Raw genomic sequence first — 14,664 nt, 5'->3', positions numbered from 1 at the left:
AAGCACTTAAAGGCATTAACTGGTGCACATCAACAGCAGCTACCTGCCTGCTGTGGCGCAAATGCTCTTCATGTTTTGCATACAACTATTTTTGGAGGTTTATAGACAGTTCTAATGATCATTTACATGTGTTAAGGATATGCACTTGTGTTATGTGCCCTGTGAAAAGCAATCCTCTTGTCTTTCTGGTTGAATGATGCTGCGTGTTTTCAGATACTGATGGCAAGCACTGGCTGTCTGCAGTGTACAGTGCTGAAATTCACCACTATGTGGCTTTTTAAATGATGGTGTGGTAAGGGTAGGAAGGCAAGAAGTTTAGTTAGGATCTCTCTTTTCCTGGAAAACTGTATGGTTGTCTCCCTCTCCTTTTAATATTAAATACCAACAATCATTTCTTGTCATATCTCAGATCAGACTCCTACACCAACACGCTTTCTGAAGAATTGTGAGGAAGTGGGCCTCTTCAACGACATCGACTGCTCCCTAGAGCACGAGTTTAGGAAGGCACAAGAAGAAGAGAACAACAAAAGGGTGAGTGTGAGCACACTGAGCCCTTCTTCCCCTTCTGATTCCTTGAAACGTTAAAGGAAATGTCTTTTAATCCGTGTGAAAGCAGATTGAGCTCTGCTACCTGGTAGTAACCTTTTGGTTAGAAACTAGGTGGCACTATACATTGTGATATGCTTTTTAAACTATTGTAGCAGTTGACAGAAATGGAACCCCCAAACCAAAAAAAAAACAACAAAATAACCCCAGCATTAAATTTCCAAAAGTGTGTAACTGTGTTTGCCAGGGTTTGATTCCAAGTCTCTGCTTTTAAGTAAATTCTAACACAAACCACACACCTCTTGAGGGAGAGGCTTGGGAAAATTATACCATCTTTGAAGTGAGGATTTCAAACTTACTCAAATACATTACAGGGAAATGTGGATGATGAAGGAACATTTAGTTAACAGTAAAATTTGTTTTCTTTTCTTCCTTGTTTTATTCTATTCCTCCTCTGTGTGATGGACCCCTGGATTTATTTTTCATCATTACCAGCTTTACCATGTTTCTGCATTTCTCAAAAGCATTCATGTTGAGTGAGGAAACTTTGAATTCAAATACCTAGTAGATAATGTCTCCCATTTCCAATTAGTGTTCTTTTGGTTCCAGTATTGCTAAATTTTGGTTGAATTATATAGGCCACTTTGCACAGGGTTAAGTGTACTCTTGTACCCAAAAGTTGTTAAGAGTATTTTGGGTAATCCTAAAGCACTGTTAGAATTTTCAAGGAATTGTAAAAGAGCTTAATGCACTACAGCAGCCAGCAATAAGTAATGCATAAAATTTTAACTTTTCCAATAATATCCAAAGTTCTGGTTGCTTGTGAGAATAAAAACATGAGCAGTGCAGGGCTTCCTACAGGAGCATATTGCACCCTGCAACCTTCCAACAATCAGCCTAATGCCTTCCCTTCAAAATGTTCCCTTTTGTGACTCTGTTTTCCCTTCTCAGATTTCTGCAGCTCTTGGAAATTCTTGTGTAATGTGTCCCCTGTCATAGGAGTTCCCCAGTTATTGAACACTGTGTTACTTGGCTTAGTTCTCACAGTAATCTGTATTTGCCCAATTTGAACTTTAACTGCGACTAAAAGCAGGAAGAGGCTGCTGTGAAACAGCTACAGTGCTTTAGCCAGAGAATGATTCCCCTTGGCTTGCCTCAACATTATTTTGCCTTTCAGATTGTCTGTGCTTCCATTGACAAAGGTTTCCTCTGTAGGCACACCCTCTTACAGCTACTATATCACCTCATTTGCTTTGACTGTTGGTGACTGCTGTCCAACTAAAAATTCATACCTGTAAGGCGTGTGTATGCTGCTGGGGCTCATTAAATTTGGAGGTAGCAGCATTTAGGGATCATGAGATCTGCAAAGTAAAGACCCAAGAGAGGCTTTTGTGGAAGAAAAGAGGTGTAAAGCTGCTTGCTGAGGTGCAGAACAGGAAAAGAGGCTTGTAGAAAGAAGATGAGAAGAGAGTCTAGGGGTGTTTTGGTTTTGGCTTATAGGGAAAGAAGTCTGGGGATGGTTTATTTGTGGCTCATAAAGAAAGAGAGTGGGACAGATAGAGGCGGAGAGAGGCTGTGTCATGGTATGCTGAGCAAGGAAGAAGAGTGTCCAAATGTGAGAGAGTTCAAGTTTTGGTCAAGTATTGGGAAAATAGCCCAGACTGACCCTCACAGCTTTGTGTGCGGGACAAATATTAGGAAATAGCCTGTATTGGGATCAGTGTGTCTAATTTTACATTTAACTTAAAAACTTCATGGTTTCAGTGCTTCAGGGAGGACTTGTAACTAGAATCAAGGAGAACATTTCTGTACATTCCTACTTCTGTGTGCATTAGGGGATTCCTAAATAGTTCTTTCTGCATGGTGTTTATTTTGCAGGAATAGGAGATGAAGAGAAATCTACAGAAGTGGACCTCTGTGCAGTTAGCCACGGTCTGCAACGCTTGATATTTCATTTTAGCTTACAAGGGGTGGTTGCACAATCTGATTAAAACCTAGACAGGGCATCAAGTTACCTGATAATTCCAGCTGTTTAGCAGTCTCTGGGACTCTTATTCTGCTCTCCTTCTACCAACCCCTGGAGCTGCCATTGCTGATGGTGAGGGAGCAAGTAATTGATGGTGGGGGTGGGGAAAAAAAAAAAAAAAAGAAAAGAAAAAGGGAAGAGGTGAAAAAAGGAAGAGGAAAAAAAAAAGGAAAAAAAAGAAAAAGGGGGCATAAGTCCCACTAGCTGGCTAACCTGTAACATTTGCTCTGTGTTTCCAATTAGTCTGCTGTATGTTCATTCTTACATTACCGACTGACTGTCAGATAGGAATCTGTAGAGAGTTCCCATAGGGCTTTACACAAATGCAAGAGACAAAGGCCAAGACAGAAGGGGACTCCTCAGGCTGCAGCTATCCCTAAGGAAATGTTTCTCACAGCCTGTCCCTGGAATATGAGTGTGATGTAGCATTGGCCTAATGGACCTACTAACATATGGAGACTAAGGTTAACTGCATGGAAATCTCACTCGTGACTCAGAAAAGTCTTCTGAAAATATTTTTGGTCATATTAATTTCTCTGGATCCTGAAAGAAACAGCTTTGTTTATTTTAGTATATCACTGTGGCTTAGCACACAGCTTGATACTGAAATCTTGTAAGAGAAAAACACTTTCATTTTTGGTTGTGCTTTTTTGCTCCTTGAGAGTCATAATTCAAAAACTCAGAGAATAAAGTTCATTAGCTGCAGGTTTGTGTTTGTTTTTTTTTTTTTTTTTTTAATCTTCTGAGCGAGAACCCATGGATAATCCATGATAATTTGTTAGGATGAAGCTAGTTATGAAGACTGGTGACATTCCAAATTAGCTGTGAAGTGCTGAGTGCGTGGTTTTAGGAAAACCGTGTGTAGCTGTTTTTGTAAAGGTAGTATGGAGGGGAAAACGCTTCCATTAATATCCCAACTGCTTGTCCAGGAAGAAATCACTTGACATCTTTCTGCCATAGTTGTTCATGTGTAAAGTGGGAGTAATGTCTCTTTCTGCCTCCAATACTTGATATGTCTTGTGCTTGTAAGCTCATCTGTCAAGGACTGTCTCTGAAAATATATCTGAATTAGCCTTTGCTCAGGGACTGAGTGGATTCAAGTAACAATAATGATGATTTCTTGGACCTGAACTGAACTGAGAAAAGTAAAGCTACAAATGGAAATGAGATTGTCAGTTTTCTTTGGCTCCTGTGGCTCCTATACCATCCAATATTAGCTGTAAGTCTCTGCTTGAGAAAGGCCTGCTCCCTAAATGCAAGGGATGCTATAGGTCAGCAATAAGCATATTCATAAACATACGACAAAGTGGCTTTTTGCATACTCTTGATGGCTCGCTTACTGACAATAAGTATCCAACCTGCCAAATTCACCACCAAAATTAGCACAAGTAAAAGCATATCTATACTGTATTTCTACTTGCAGAAGTGTAAATATGAAAGCTCTTAGGAGCTTGAGGTCGATATCAATTGACAATTTGGCCCTAGACAAAATTTGCAATCTGACAAGGCAGGTAGTGCTGGCTGATCAGATGGCTGTCTTAGCCTGCTAGCTGAAGGTTTTAGGTTTAGACTGCTTGGAACATTTAAGTATCCAAAGCATTTGTAATGGGTTATACTTACAAATACATGACCTTTGCTGCTACTGGACAGGCCCTGCTGTCATGTCTTGTTTTGAGCACTGAGTTGGGGCTGAGAAGATAATGTCAAAGATGGGAAGACTTAGGATCTGTTTCTGAATAACTAGTTGGATCTGCTTCATTAAGATGCATCTATCCTGACCTCCGTGCATGAAATAAGAAAGAGTGGAATTATGCTGAGAGTAGCAAGTAGAGTATTGCATCAAGCAGTATTTACAAATACTGAATATTTTCAACATGGAGACATTTTTAAAATCATTCTGCTTATGCTCGAATTTGGATGCATCACTTCTTGAGGCTTATCCTGCAACTTTGAAATCTTCTAACCAGTGTTCAGTGCTACAAGATAATATGTAAATTATGCAAATAAGGCAGGGAAACAGCTATTCTCTGCTTGATTTTAATGTGGGTGGTTCAGTGTCAGTTCAGGAAGCTCATGGCTAGCAAGTCCTCTATATGGCTTAACATTCCTGTTCTAAGTATATTATCCCACTGCAGGCACATCATTGCTAGAAAGGGATCAGCAAATTGAAGTAGACAAGTAAAGAAAAAGAACAAAACCAAATACAGAGCCTTTGGTGGTTAAATAAGTTCAGTCTACAGAAGGATTAAAAAGCCTGAATATCCAGTTTAGTTGTTAAGCAAGGGAGACCTGTAACTGGAGTGCTCTGTTGGATACTACAGTCCAATGTGTGTTTGAAAGACATAAACTTAGGTTGTACCTTCTAGGTTCTCCTTCTACCGTGTATATAATTCTGTGTATCAGAATAAAAAAATTAGGTAAAATGCACTTGTCTAATTTATCTCACGATTTCATGCTGAACTCAGTGACTCTTCGACTTCTAGAAAAGAATTCCTGCTAGTTTGTTGTTGTTGTTGTTTTTTTTTCTTTTCTTTTAAAGGAAACCTCTCCAATGCAACAAGGAGATAAAAAGTAAATACCAAATCAGTACCTTTAAATTCAGTGGAATAAGAATGTCCAGTAAGCATTTCTTATGTTGCACAAGCTTGGTGGGGTTCACATACGAAGATATAAGCATCCTCACACCATAGCATTTTTTCTGCATGATGTATTGAAGTATTAGAAAGATACACTATAACTCTGTATCAGACTTTTTCTGAGGGTTATTTTGAGTTTTCATATGCATTCACTGCATTAGGTTATTGATCTGCTCTTTTGGATTCATTTTTGTTTTGTAAGGCACGCTTTTTCTTAATTAAAATAGCTTTTACAGCATTCCTATGGAGAAAGTAAATGCTTTGTCTCTTTTTCTAAGGAAAAACAGATTCTAGAGGATGTTGCTTTCCAAAGCTCCTTTATAGTGTGACACCAAGCTCTTGAAGGAATCACAGGCTTGGAGTGAGAATTGCAGAGAGTCTGGGTCCTATACACTGTTCAGCCAAGCAAGCAGCTTTCTATCTCTTTTGGTTCCTAAATATCTTTAGTAGCGTGGCTCCAAAAGATGGATAGACACTCTCAAATGCATTTTGGTGCCTTGCTCTCACTGAAACAAAGCAGGAGTAAATCAGAGAGCTACCATAAAGGATCTGGGCTGAAGTGACATGCTGAAAATTGCACAGGAAGTCTGTGGCAGAGCCTCGGATTGATTCCATATCTCGTCGGTCTCAACATAGGGCATCCCACAGACCATGTGTGTTAAAGATTTATCAGCTGTTGTTCAGTGTTGCCAAAGACAGGAAGAATGCTCTCCTCCTCTCTCCAGATGAGTAGACTTGCTGAATTTTAACTGCTTTTCTTAACATGCGGAGATTTCATGGCAGACATGTGGTGGTACATTGTATTTTATATGGCAGCTCTGCAGTTGGTCCTTCAGTCCCCTGGCTTTATGAGTCCTGTTTTGAGCGTGCATCCATCTCCAGGCACTTAGTTGCTACACTGAACTCTGTTACAAAAGAGACAGTTTCTGCATTAATGGTGCAGGAAAGGTGTCAAGACAAAACATTCTTCCAGAAATATTCATGTGAAAGGCTTTAACTCAGGTTTGTTGCTGCTGGTACAGCATCTTATCTTCTGGCAGCCAGGTCTATCTTGTCTTCTGTAGAAATGAGCTGTTTGAATGGATTTATGGACTTAGATTCTCATACTCCAAGGGAAGACCTGAATGTTTTTCCAGCAGTAAGTGCCTATATCGTGCAGAAAGGCAATTCTTGAGGGCATACGTTTTTGATTGAGTTAAACCTCCATAACCATAATCCTTCCATGTTCTTCTGAATTCCAGCTGATGACTCATCCTGCAGAGTTCAGTCAGGACAGACCACTTTTCCTTCTGCTTCTTATTGTCTCTGTCTGAAAGAAGTTGAGTCACTCTCTTGTAATGTTTGGGGGGTTGTTGTGTTTTGTACATTTTAGTTACCTGAAAAAAAGGAAGCCTGCCTGATTTCATTATGACATTTCTTTCACAACAACATGGTATATTTGTGCCCTTTGCCTTAGTCCTCCTAGGTATGTTTTTAATGGTACAGCTCTCTTGTTACCAGTTCAGATTTCAGCAGGATGGACTGGATGGCACATGAAGAAGGGATAAACCTTCCCTGTAGTGGCATTTTTATAAGTCTGTCTGTTAGGTAAAGCCCCTAAATCTCAGCAGTCTCTTTAGAGTGTGCGCTGTGCTATTAAACACGAGCTCTTTGCTCCCCAGAGTGGACTGCAGCCTATATGGTTGGGTGGGTAATAAGATACTGCTGATATATTTCAGAGCAAGGTGCACTTTTACTTTATTTATGAAGATAGACATGCTGGTCGAGGGTTTAATCACAGCTGATAAATCATTTTAAGAAAGCCTATTAGAACCATATGCTGATTCTTTGTATTAACATGGTGTGTCTGTTTCTAGTCTAATAAGGTAAGGTCTCTTCCCCCCTCCCCCTTCCCCATATGCGAATTATTTATCTGTTTAAGTGATATTACTTGCTTGGGGGCATTTCCCTCTATAAGATGTATCATTAATAAAGCAAGGTGAATAGAGGAAAGAGGGTTTTTTGCTCTCCAGAGTCAATGAAGCTGCGTGTTCTCAGTCACCTTCACTGAGAGGGAATTGCAGAGCAAAGGTCCAAAAGCTGAGAGAAGGGAATGAATTAGCTGAAGACTGGAACATCATGGCATGGCCCTCCCAGCAGCATAAGGTTGTCATTTTAGCCCAGGTGGTTACAATCCTAGAGCCCAAGAACTGTGAGGGTTTGGGTGTGCTGACATTTCAGTTACCTCACCTTTCCCTCAGTCAGAGAGGCCTGCTGCAGGAACAGGTTCCATGGCCATCTAATGAGATCCATATTGGTGAAGTTATTCTGTGCCAAGTCGTATTTATCATTAATTGGTGGGTTCGCTTGCAGATCTTTCCTATTATTTGCTGATTATACCCCTATATATTTTATTATCTTGCTACAGTTCAAATGCTAATAATTTCTTGATTTAATGTTTGTTTATAACTCTGTCTACTGCCTAAATGGATGTAGTTAGAAAATTTCAGAACAGCAACAGCTCTTTTGCTGACTGAGTTTCTTTCACATTTTGCACATGGCAGTCAACTATTTATAAACCTCCATAGGGACTCCTAAACCTTTACAGTTGGGTTCCTCCCACAACTTCAGCCCCTTTTCTCCCTTGCTTCCCCAGGGCAAGTCTTGGTTTTTGGCATACAGACAATGATGGTGATTGTTAGGCAGAGAAAATGTCCACAGGCTATGAACCATGGGTAAGGATTTTTAATTTGTACCTCAACCAGGATAAACTGGAAGTCAGAGGCATCCAGGAGAGTAAGGGTATTTTCACCATAAGGTGGAAGGAGATCCACATCTGAGTTGCTAGTGTTCTTTAGGCTTACAAAATGTGAAACGGAAAACCTGAAAACACACTTTACACCGATTGTGTGCACACTGTAGCATGTCCCATTATCACCCACCCAATTACTGTCATTCTAAAGGCCCCCAAACTTAACTTTTAAATCTGATGTGCTTCAGAGTAACAAAAGGAGTAGTGGAGAGAAGAAAGAAGCCAGAACAACTGATCCCATGTGATGGCAGTTAAAGCTACATGTTAAAGTTTCATGTATAGCCTCATACATCTCTGGGGCAGTTTCACTGACTTTAATGGCATTTAAATTTTTAGCCTATTACAACTAGGCAAAGATCTGAAGGAAGAAAAACCTTTGCTCAGAGACTAGAAAAAAACACAACAGTGTTCATAAAGTGATGTGAAGTATCTGGGTAGTTGATGATGTCCTGTTAATATGTAAAAATAGGGCCTTTTAAAAACCATATTAGGGAGGTAAAAAAATGTACGTCTTAACTGTTTCCTTATTCTGATTTCTCTCTCATATGCTTCTGTATGGAAGTTGCCAAGTCCACTCTTATCAAACAAATATCAGCTTTTTTTTCTTCCCTGAAATGTGAGTAAACTGTGTGTGGCTCAGTCTGATGCCCGGGAAGGGAACAGACATCGGTTCGCCATGTGAATGTACATGTCAAAGTGCAGCTCTACCAGCCAGTCTGGGGCTGGGTGTGGAGAGACATGGGGAGAATGAACTCAGTGTTACAAACCGTTTCTTTTGAATTTCTACAACCTATTAGTCACAGCAAGCTGCCCTTATTGATTTTGGTAAGAGAGGTCACTTTTAATCCTCTAAAGTGGAGAGAGCTACATGCACTCTCCATAGCATGACATTAAAATTGACACAGCTCTGCATCAGTTCTATGAAAAAGCCCTAAACCTAGATGGATTATTGCTGCGCCTTTCAGTGGATACAAGCTGCTAACCAGAGCATGCTAACCTAGATTAGGTGTAAAAGCTTTAAAAGACTTGATAAGGAAAGCACAGCCAAAAAGAAGCTAGAAAATACGTGAGCATGCTTAAAGACCTGCCCCTGAATAAATAGGCCATTAGTCTTCAAAAACTATTTTCTCCATTTTTTAAAATTTAAAAGTCAACACAGAGGAGTTGAGATTACCATATAAAAGAACAAACAAAAGCTGACCTTACTCTATGATTATGAACAAAGCTTTATTCTGGCTGTTAGCCCTTGCTAGTTTTGTTTATGTTCTTTAGAGAACTAAATCTTTGAATACAATTAGAATCGTCCGACTCAAATCTTAAGTGTGCCTCAAAATAAACAGCAGAGGTGAACTCTCAGCAGTTTTCTTTTCGTCTTTGTTATCCTTGCCCTGGCCTGTTTTTCCTGCCTAATGATCCTTTGTGGCATACGTTTATTAAGAGAATTCTTCTTGATGGAAAAATATGCTTAATAGGGATAAGAAAGTAATTGTGAGCCTGGAGAAGTTTTTTTTTTTTTTTCTTTCTTTGGAATTCCAGAAAATGACTAGTGCCCATTTTAATTTTATTCTGATTTTTATTTGGAAATTTGTTTTCTGAAGGTTTTACTGACTTTTTTTTTTCTGTGAGTCTCAGTAAATATTTACAATGTAGTGTTTAGGAGAATTTGTTGGCTTGTCTTGTAAGCCTGGTGTTCTTCCTTTTCATTAGTTGTAGTTTGGTCTGGTATTTCTTATTAAAGGCTAGAATTTCCCTTTTTAAATAAAAGACACCTGCAAAAGAAACTGTGATAAAAAACAATGTTAATCTGTGTAGCCTGTAAGTGTAGCATGTGACGAGGGAGGTGCCACAGCACCTTTCAGTAAATGCTAGAAGTCCTCTACAGCGGTTAGTTGAGTAGATCTCTGAGCTCCTTCTCAACACAGATTATTAAAGTATGTGTGGGCAACATGGTTTCATTCCTACATTAAGAGATATTTACTCTTCCTCCTCATTCTCCTCACCTGAGGTATGTGTGTGTGGGGTGGTGGTGTTTTCCCCCTGTTTGTGGATTTAGCAAGGCCTAGGGAAATTCAAAGCAGGCACAGAAAGGGAGCTGTGGCTTTATCACTGACACTGAGACATGACACCTAGAAGAAAAGGTGAAAGCTGCCCTATCTGCAGATTGTGTGGGCTTCTATCTGGCAGCTTATTTTTGTCCCAACCCTACCTTTTCTTCTCCTATCAAGGAAGAAGGAAAAATAAGGTTCGTTGCCAATCTCTCCTGTTTTGTGTTGGGAGAGTCCTTGCTGATGTCCTAGAGGGGAGAGAAAGTAGGAAGACAGGAGAGTATGGGTTGAGGAAGGGGAGCAAGAAATGAAAGGAAGAAAAGTAACTTTCTTTTTTACTTACTTAAAGGACTTATTCTTACCCCAAGTCAGACTTGGTGGAAAAATGGAAAGGAAAATTCACACAGAAGAAAGGGAAAAGTAGTATTACCTAGACATGAAGAAAACTGAGGGAGGCTACCAGGCTTTTCAAGTGAGAGAAAGAGTGAAAAAACAGCACTCACATGACATTAAAAGGAGAGTTCTTTAGTTTCTGAGAAGTGGAGAATTAAAATATTTCTGTGATGTACTTGTCAGCAGAAGTGGAGGACCAGAGATAGAGGAGTGTGAAAAGTATAAGTTCCTCTTCTCCCCATCACACTAACCCACACCCAACACAAGGAAATGGAATCAGTTTCTCCACTTAATGTCAAGTTGAGATGTCAAAGGCTGTGGCTGTACAAGAGAAGGGGAGAAATGAAGATGCTCAGTTGATGTTGAATATTAGAATAGTTTTTCCCTGAAAAAGTGAATAGTTTTTCCCTGAAAAAGTGAAAAAGTCAGTCTGGATGATGTTGTTTCTGCTTTCTTTATAGTCTTTTTAAAATATTCTTTCTTTCATCACACTCCTGTCTTACCTCTGAGATCTCTGTGCGTGTCCCTTGGGATGTATGCATCAGTTCAAGGCCAGTTTGTATAATGACAACGTTACCATAGTTCTCCTATTTATGGTATTTTTTTTCCAATACAATAAACTCATGCAAGTGTAAATGCCAACATATATGTTTCAGGAAAACCAGAAAAACTATTACACGTATTACACCTCTGCACATAAGTTCTTATTTTGTGGGTTATTGTTTGGCTGCAATCTTTTTCAGGTGCACCTCTCATATCCCAGTTTCTTTTCTTTGCTTCATCCATCTCAGACAGTTAAATATGTATATAACTGATTTTTTGAAATGGGGCCAAAATCCATGTCTTCAATAGCTTTTAAACATATGGTTAACTTCAAGCATGTGTGGAGGGGTTTTCTGAAGAGAGATAGTTTGCTGAATCAGGGCTTCCCAACACCAAGATTTTAAATCAGTGCAAACAATCCTCTATTTAACGTATTTTAACTACTGCCTTCCATGGACTATAGGTAACTGTTGTTACTCAATCCTGGCAGGTGAAGAAAGTTGTAGTTGGATAAACAGAAACTTAAGGGGAAACCCGATCTTTCAGATAACCTTCTGTGACAACTGGTTTTTTTACTTCCTCCTAATAAATAGTTATGTTACATGAATGGGAATAATGATTAGATTTCATGTTATGATTAAAAACTTACTTTTCTGGGGGAAGAGAAAAGGTCTGTTACAAAAAAAAAAAAGGAATTTGTTATAGTTTTTGTTTTGTTTTGTTTTTTTTTTTTGTAATGAGATTTCCGTATTTTCTAACAAAATGTGGTACTGAGATGATAGTATATGTATGCCATTATTGACCCAATAAACATGAGTCAGGTCTTCAGGTCTCTGGTCTTCTGGATACATAAATCTGTGTAATTTCTTGAGAAAATACTTTGAAGAACAATGAAAATTTGTATATATGTAAAAAAAAAAAAAGAAAAACCCTAAAAAGATACAAACCAAATTAATCTAACAAAACCCAAAACCAACCCTGAAACAAACAAACCAACCCACTCAAAACCAACCCCCCCCAAAAAAAGAAAAGGAAAACAAAAAAAAACCCCTCACAACAAAAAATCTGGTTGCCTTTCTCATCTCTTGTATTTTTCTGTGTGCAGGGATAAATGGGAGAGGGCTGCCTGCCCTGTATTGTTTTAATTTTCTCCATTCTGGATCACAGGTAGGTTGAGGTGGAAAGTAGATTCCACAGAACAAATGCATCTGTTGGAAGGTGCAGGCAAGGGGAAAGAGTCAGTGAGGGAAATGCTCCTTTCAAAATACTTCTTAATACACTGTTAGTGATGGAGTGCTCAAATTGCCTTATTGATGACAGTCAGGGAAGAAAAAAAAACCCATATTTTACTTTTGCAGTTGATCCACTTAATACAGTGTTTTAAAACAAAATACTCTTTCCTTGTTTTTATGTAAGGTGGTAAGACTTAAAAATATAATTGGACTTTCTCCTTCTTTTCTTACTACTTTTCAATATTCGTTTCCTCACATTCCATCTTCAAACCAGCTAATCTGTATCCCCTTCTTGAATAGCATTATCCTGACAACAGAGCAGTGAAAAGAAATGAGACTGCAGGACTTCTAACAATGCCAGAGGGCCCCAGGAATAGGAATGCCCTGAAAAAATGTCCTTCCATCCAGCTGCCCTTCATATTGTTGTCTCTCTATCCAATTTACTAGAGAATTTCCCACTGGCTCCTGGCTCATTCCCAAATGAGAATGTAATCTTTTAAAGATTACACTGCATAATGGAGGGACAAGGAGCTCTTTATTAACTGGGATGGGGAGTCACTTGCTATTAGGCAAGGGAGAGGGATGGGATGTAGTAGTGTTTTGTGAGCTCTGCTTTCTGCCCCTTCTTGTCTCATCAGCGACAGGATGGCAGGTTGGGAGTGGGAAACCACTGCAGCTGCACTGTAGAAAAAGAAATAATTTAATGTAACTTATGATTATGGCAATTACTTTTATAACATGAGGGATTATACCATAACTATTATATTGCCAACAAGATTAAGTTACTAACCTAATACCACAACATGTTTTCCAGGAAAATAAAAAAACCTCTGCTTGTTCCAGAGCTGATGCATTAAAAGTGTGAAAGAGCTGAGCAGCTAAGGAACCTGGAGTGCTGTCTGTACAGACATTGTCTGGATCAGATCCCTGTCACTTCCATGAGCGTGATAGCTAGACACCCTCACCCTTTTTGGGATGTAAAGCAATGTTGTACTCTGGTAATTGTAAATGCTTCTTCTCTGTCCTGTCAAGCAGATAAGCTTCTGCCAATAATAGTTAATAAAGAGATAATCAGAAGCTATAGTTTCAGTGGAGAAATTCTTAAAACTTCACCAAGGAACCAATTTTGCTCACGTAAACCCCCTGAATTGACTGGAAAGCTTAAGCTTCAACATGTTTTCAGACTGGGCTTTCCTTTTACTACATCCTTTGAAAATATTGCTTAATAGAGTGGATATCTGTATGCATAATGAGGTAATCTTACATCACCTCTAGTGTGAGGTCAGTTTTGCTGAAATTTCTGGAGTCTGCAGTGTGATTTTTGATGGAATTTTTTTTTTATTTTTTTCTCCTACATGCATAGGAAGGTCAGAAATGAGACTTTGTCATATAGCTACTACAGATATAGCGTACAGACTGTTCATGGTAGGAGTATAAGCTAAGTTAATTATGCAGGAAGAGCAGTTTCCTTTTGTTCATCAGCTGAAAAATGAGTAGAAAATTAAATTTTGGAGACTTCAGAAATATATCTTGTGTTGATCGTTCTGAGCAAATTAACTGGCTTCATGGAAAAGCTAGTTCTGATTCTGAAGAGAAATGTAGGTAAACAATATAATTCTATAAATATTTCAATAATTTTTTATATGCTATGTGCTGAATGGTATCTTGAGCAGTTGATTTCATTTTTGTTGTATGTTCATTTCAGTCTTCTCACACCATTGTGCTTTATGAAAATACCTACTATCACAGGCTCCTGGAAAGGCTGGACATACATTTGTAAATCAACCTTTTCTTTTTCTAGTGAAGAACTGGAGCTATGAATATCAAATTGAAGTCAAACAGGAACATTACTGTTGTTTTTGTCAGGATTAGAAACCTCTGGATGGTAGTTTATACTTGATTTTTTACTTCCCCTGCTCTCCCCCCCACCCCCTGCCTTCCTTCCTTTCTTCTGAATCTGTGAACAGAAAAAGAAGCAAATCTGATTTCATGGTGGATCTTTCTGTCCTGTAGGTTGCAGATCTGAACATTGCCACATACAAACTGTTTGTCTCAATGGCACAGACTCTTGGCTTTTTGACCTTTTTGTTTATTTGAGCTTGAAAGAGTCACCTTTGGCAAAAGGTGCTCTCAGTTACCTTCTGGGATTGAGAGCCCTGGGCACTATTAAGAAAGTGTTATTGAAAGTTGTTTTAATAATTTCCTTGTGGTGTCTAACCAGACTAACAAGGTTATATCTCTATTTGAGTATCTTTTTGTCAGGTAAGAATATATTTCCATTCCCTCCCTTGGCTTATATCACTTCAGACACAGACCCTGTGTTCCCAGTGAAACATCGTGTATTAATCTCTGAGGGCTCTTTAGTTTTGTTCCTGATGCATCAGTTCCTTGCTGGTAGAAACAGTTGCACAAGCAATCAACTTCTTTTCTTACGTCTTCTATGCCCAGGGCA

The 14,664-nt window shown here is 39.0% G+C and overlaps 1 protein-coding gene across 5 annotated transcripts in view; it reads left to right on the top strand.

The window, feature by feature from the left end:
• CREB5 (cAMP responsive element binding protein 5) overlaps window positions 1-14,664 on the top strand; it is a 257,223-nt gene that overhangs the window by 53,481 nt on the left and 189,078 nt on the right. For all 5 annotated transcript variants that reach the window (XR_007627942.1, XM_050308266.1, XM_050308256.1 and 2 more), the window contains exon 4: window positions 410-531. Coding sequence is in view for 4 of the 5 variants with exons in the window: in XM_050308266.1 (XP_050164223.1) it covers window positions 410-531 (122 nt within the window). In the remaining variant the exon portion in view is untranslated. The remainder of the gene's footprint in view (window positions 1-409; window positions 532-14,664) is intronic.

The sequence above is a fragment of the Myiozetetes cayanensis genome, unplaced genomic scaffold (genome assembly GCF_022539395.1).
Source record: "Myiozetetes cayanensis isolate MyiCay16 unplaced genomic scaffold, myiCay2020 scf1, whole genome shotgun sequence".
In the NCBI taxonomy this organism is placed as follows: domain Eukaryota; kingdom Metazoa; phylum Chordata; class Aves; order Passeriformes; family Tyrannidae; genus Myiozetetes; species Myiozetetes cayanensis.
This window is presented reverse-complemented; position numbering and strand designations above follow the sequence as displayed.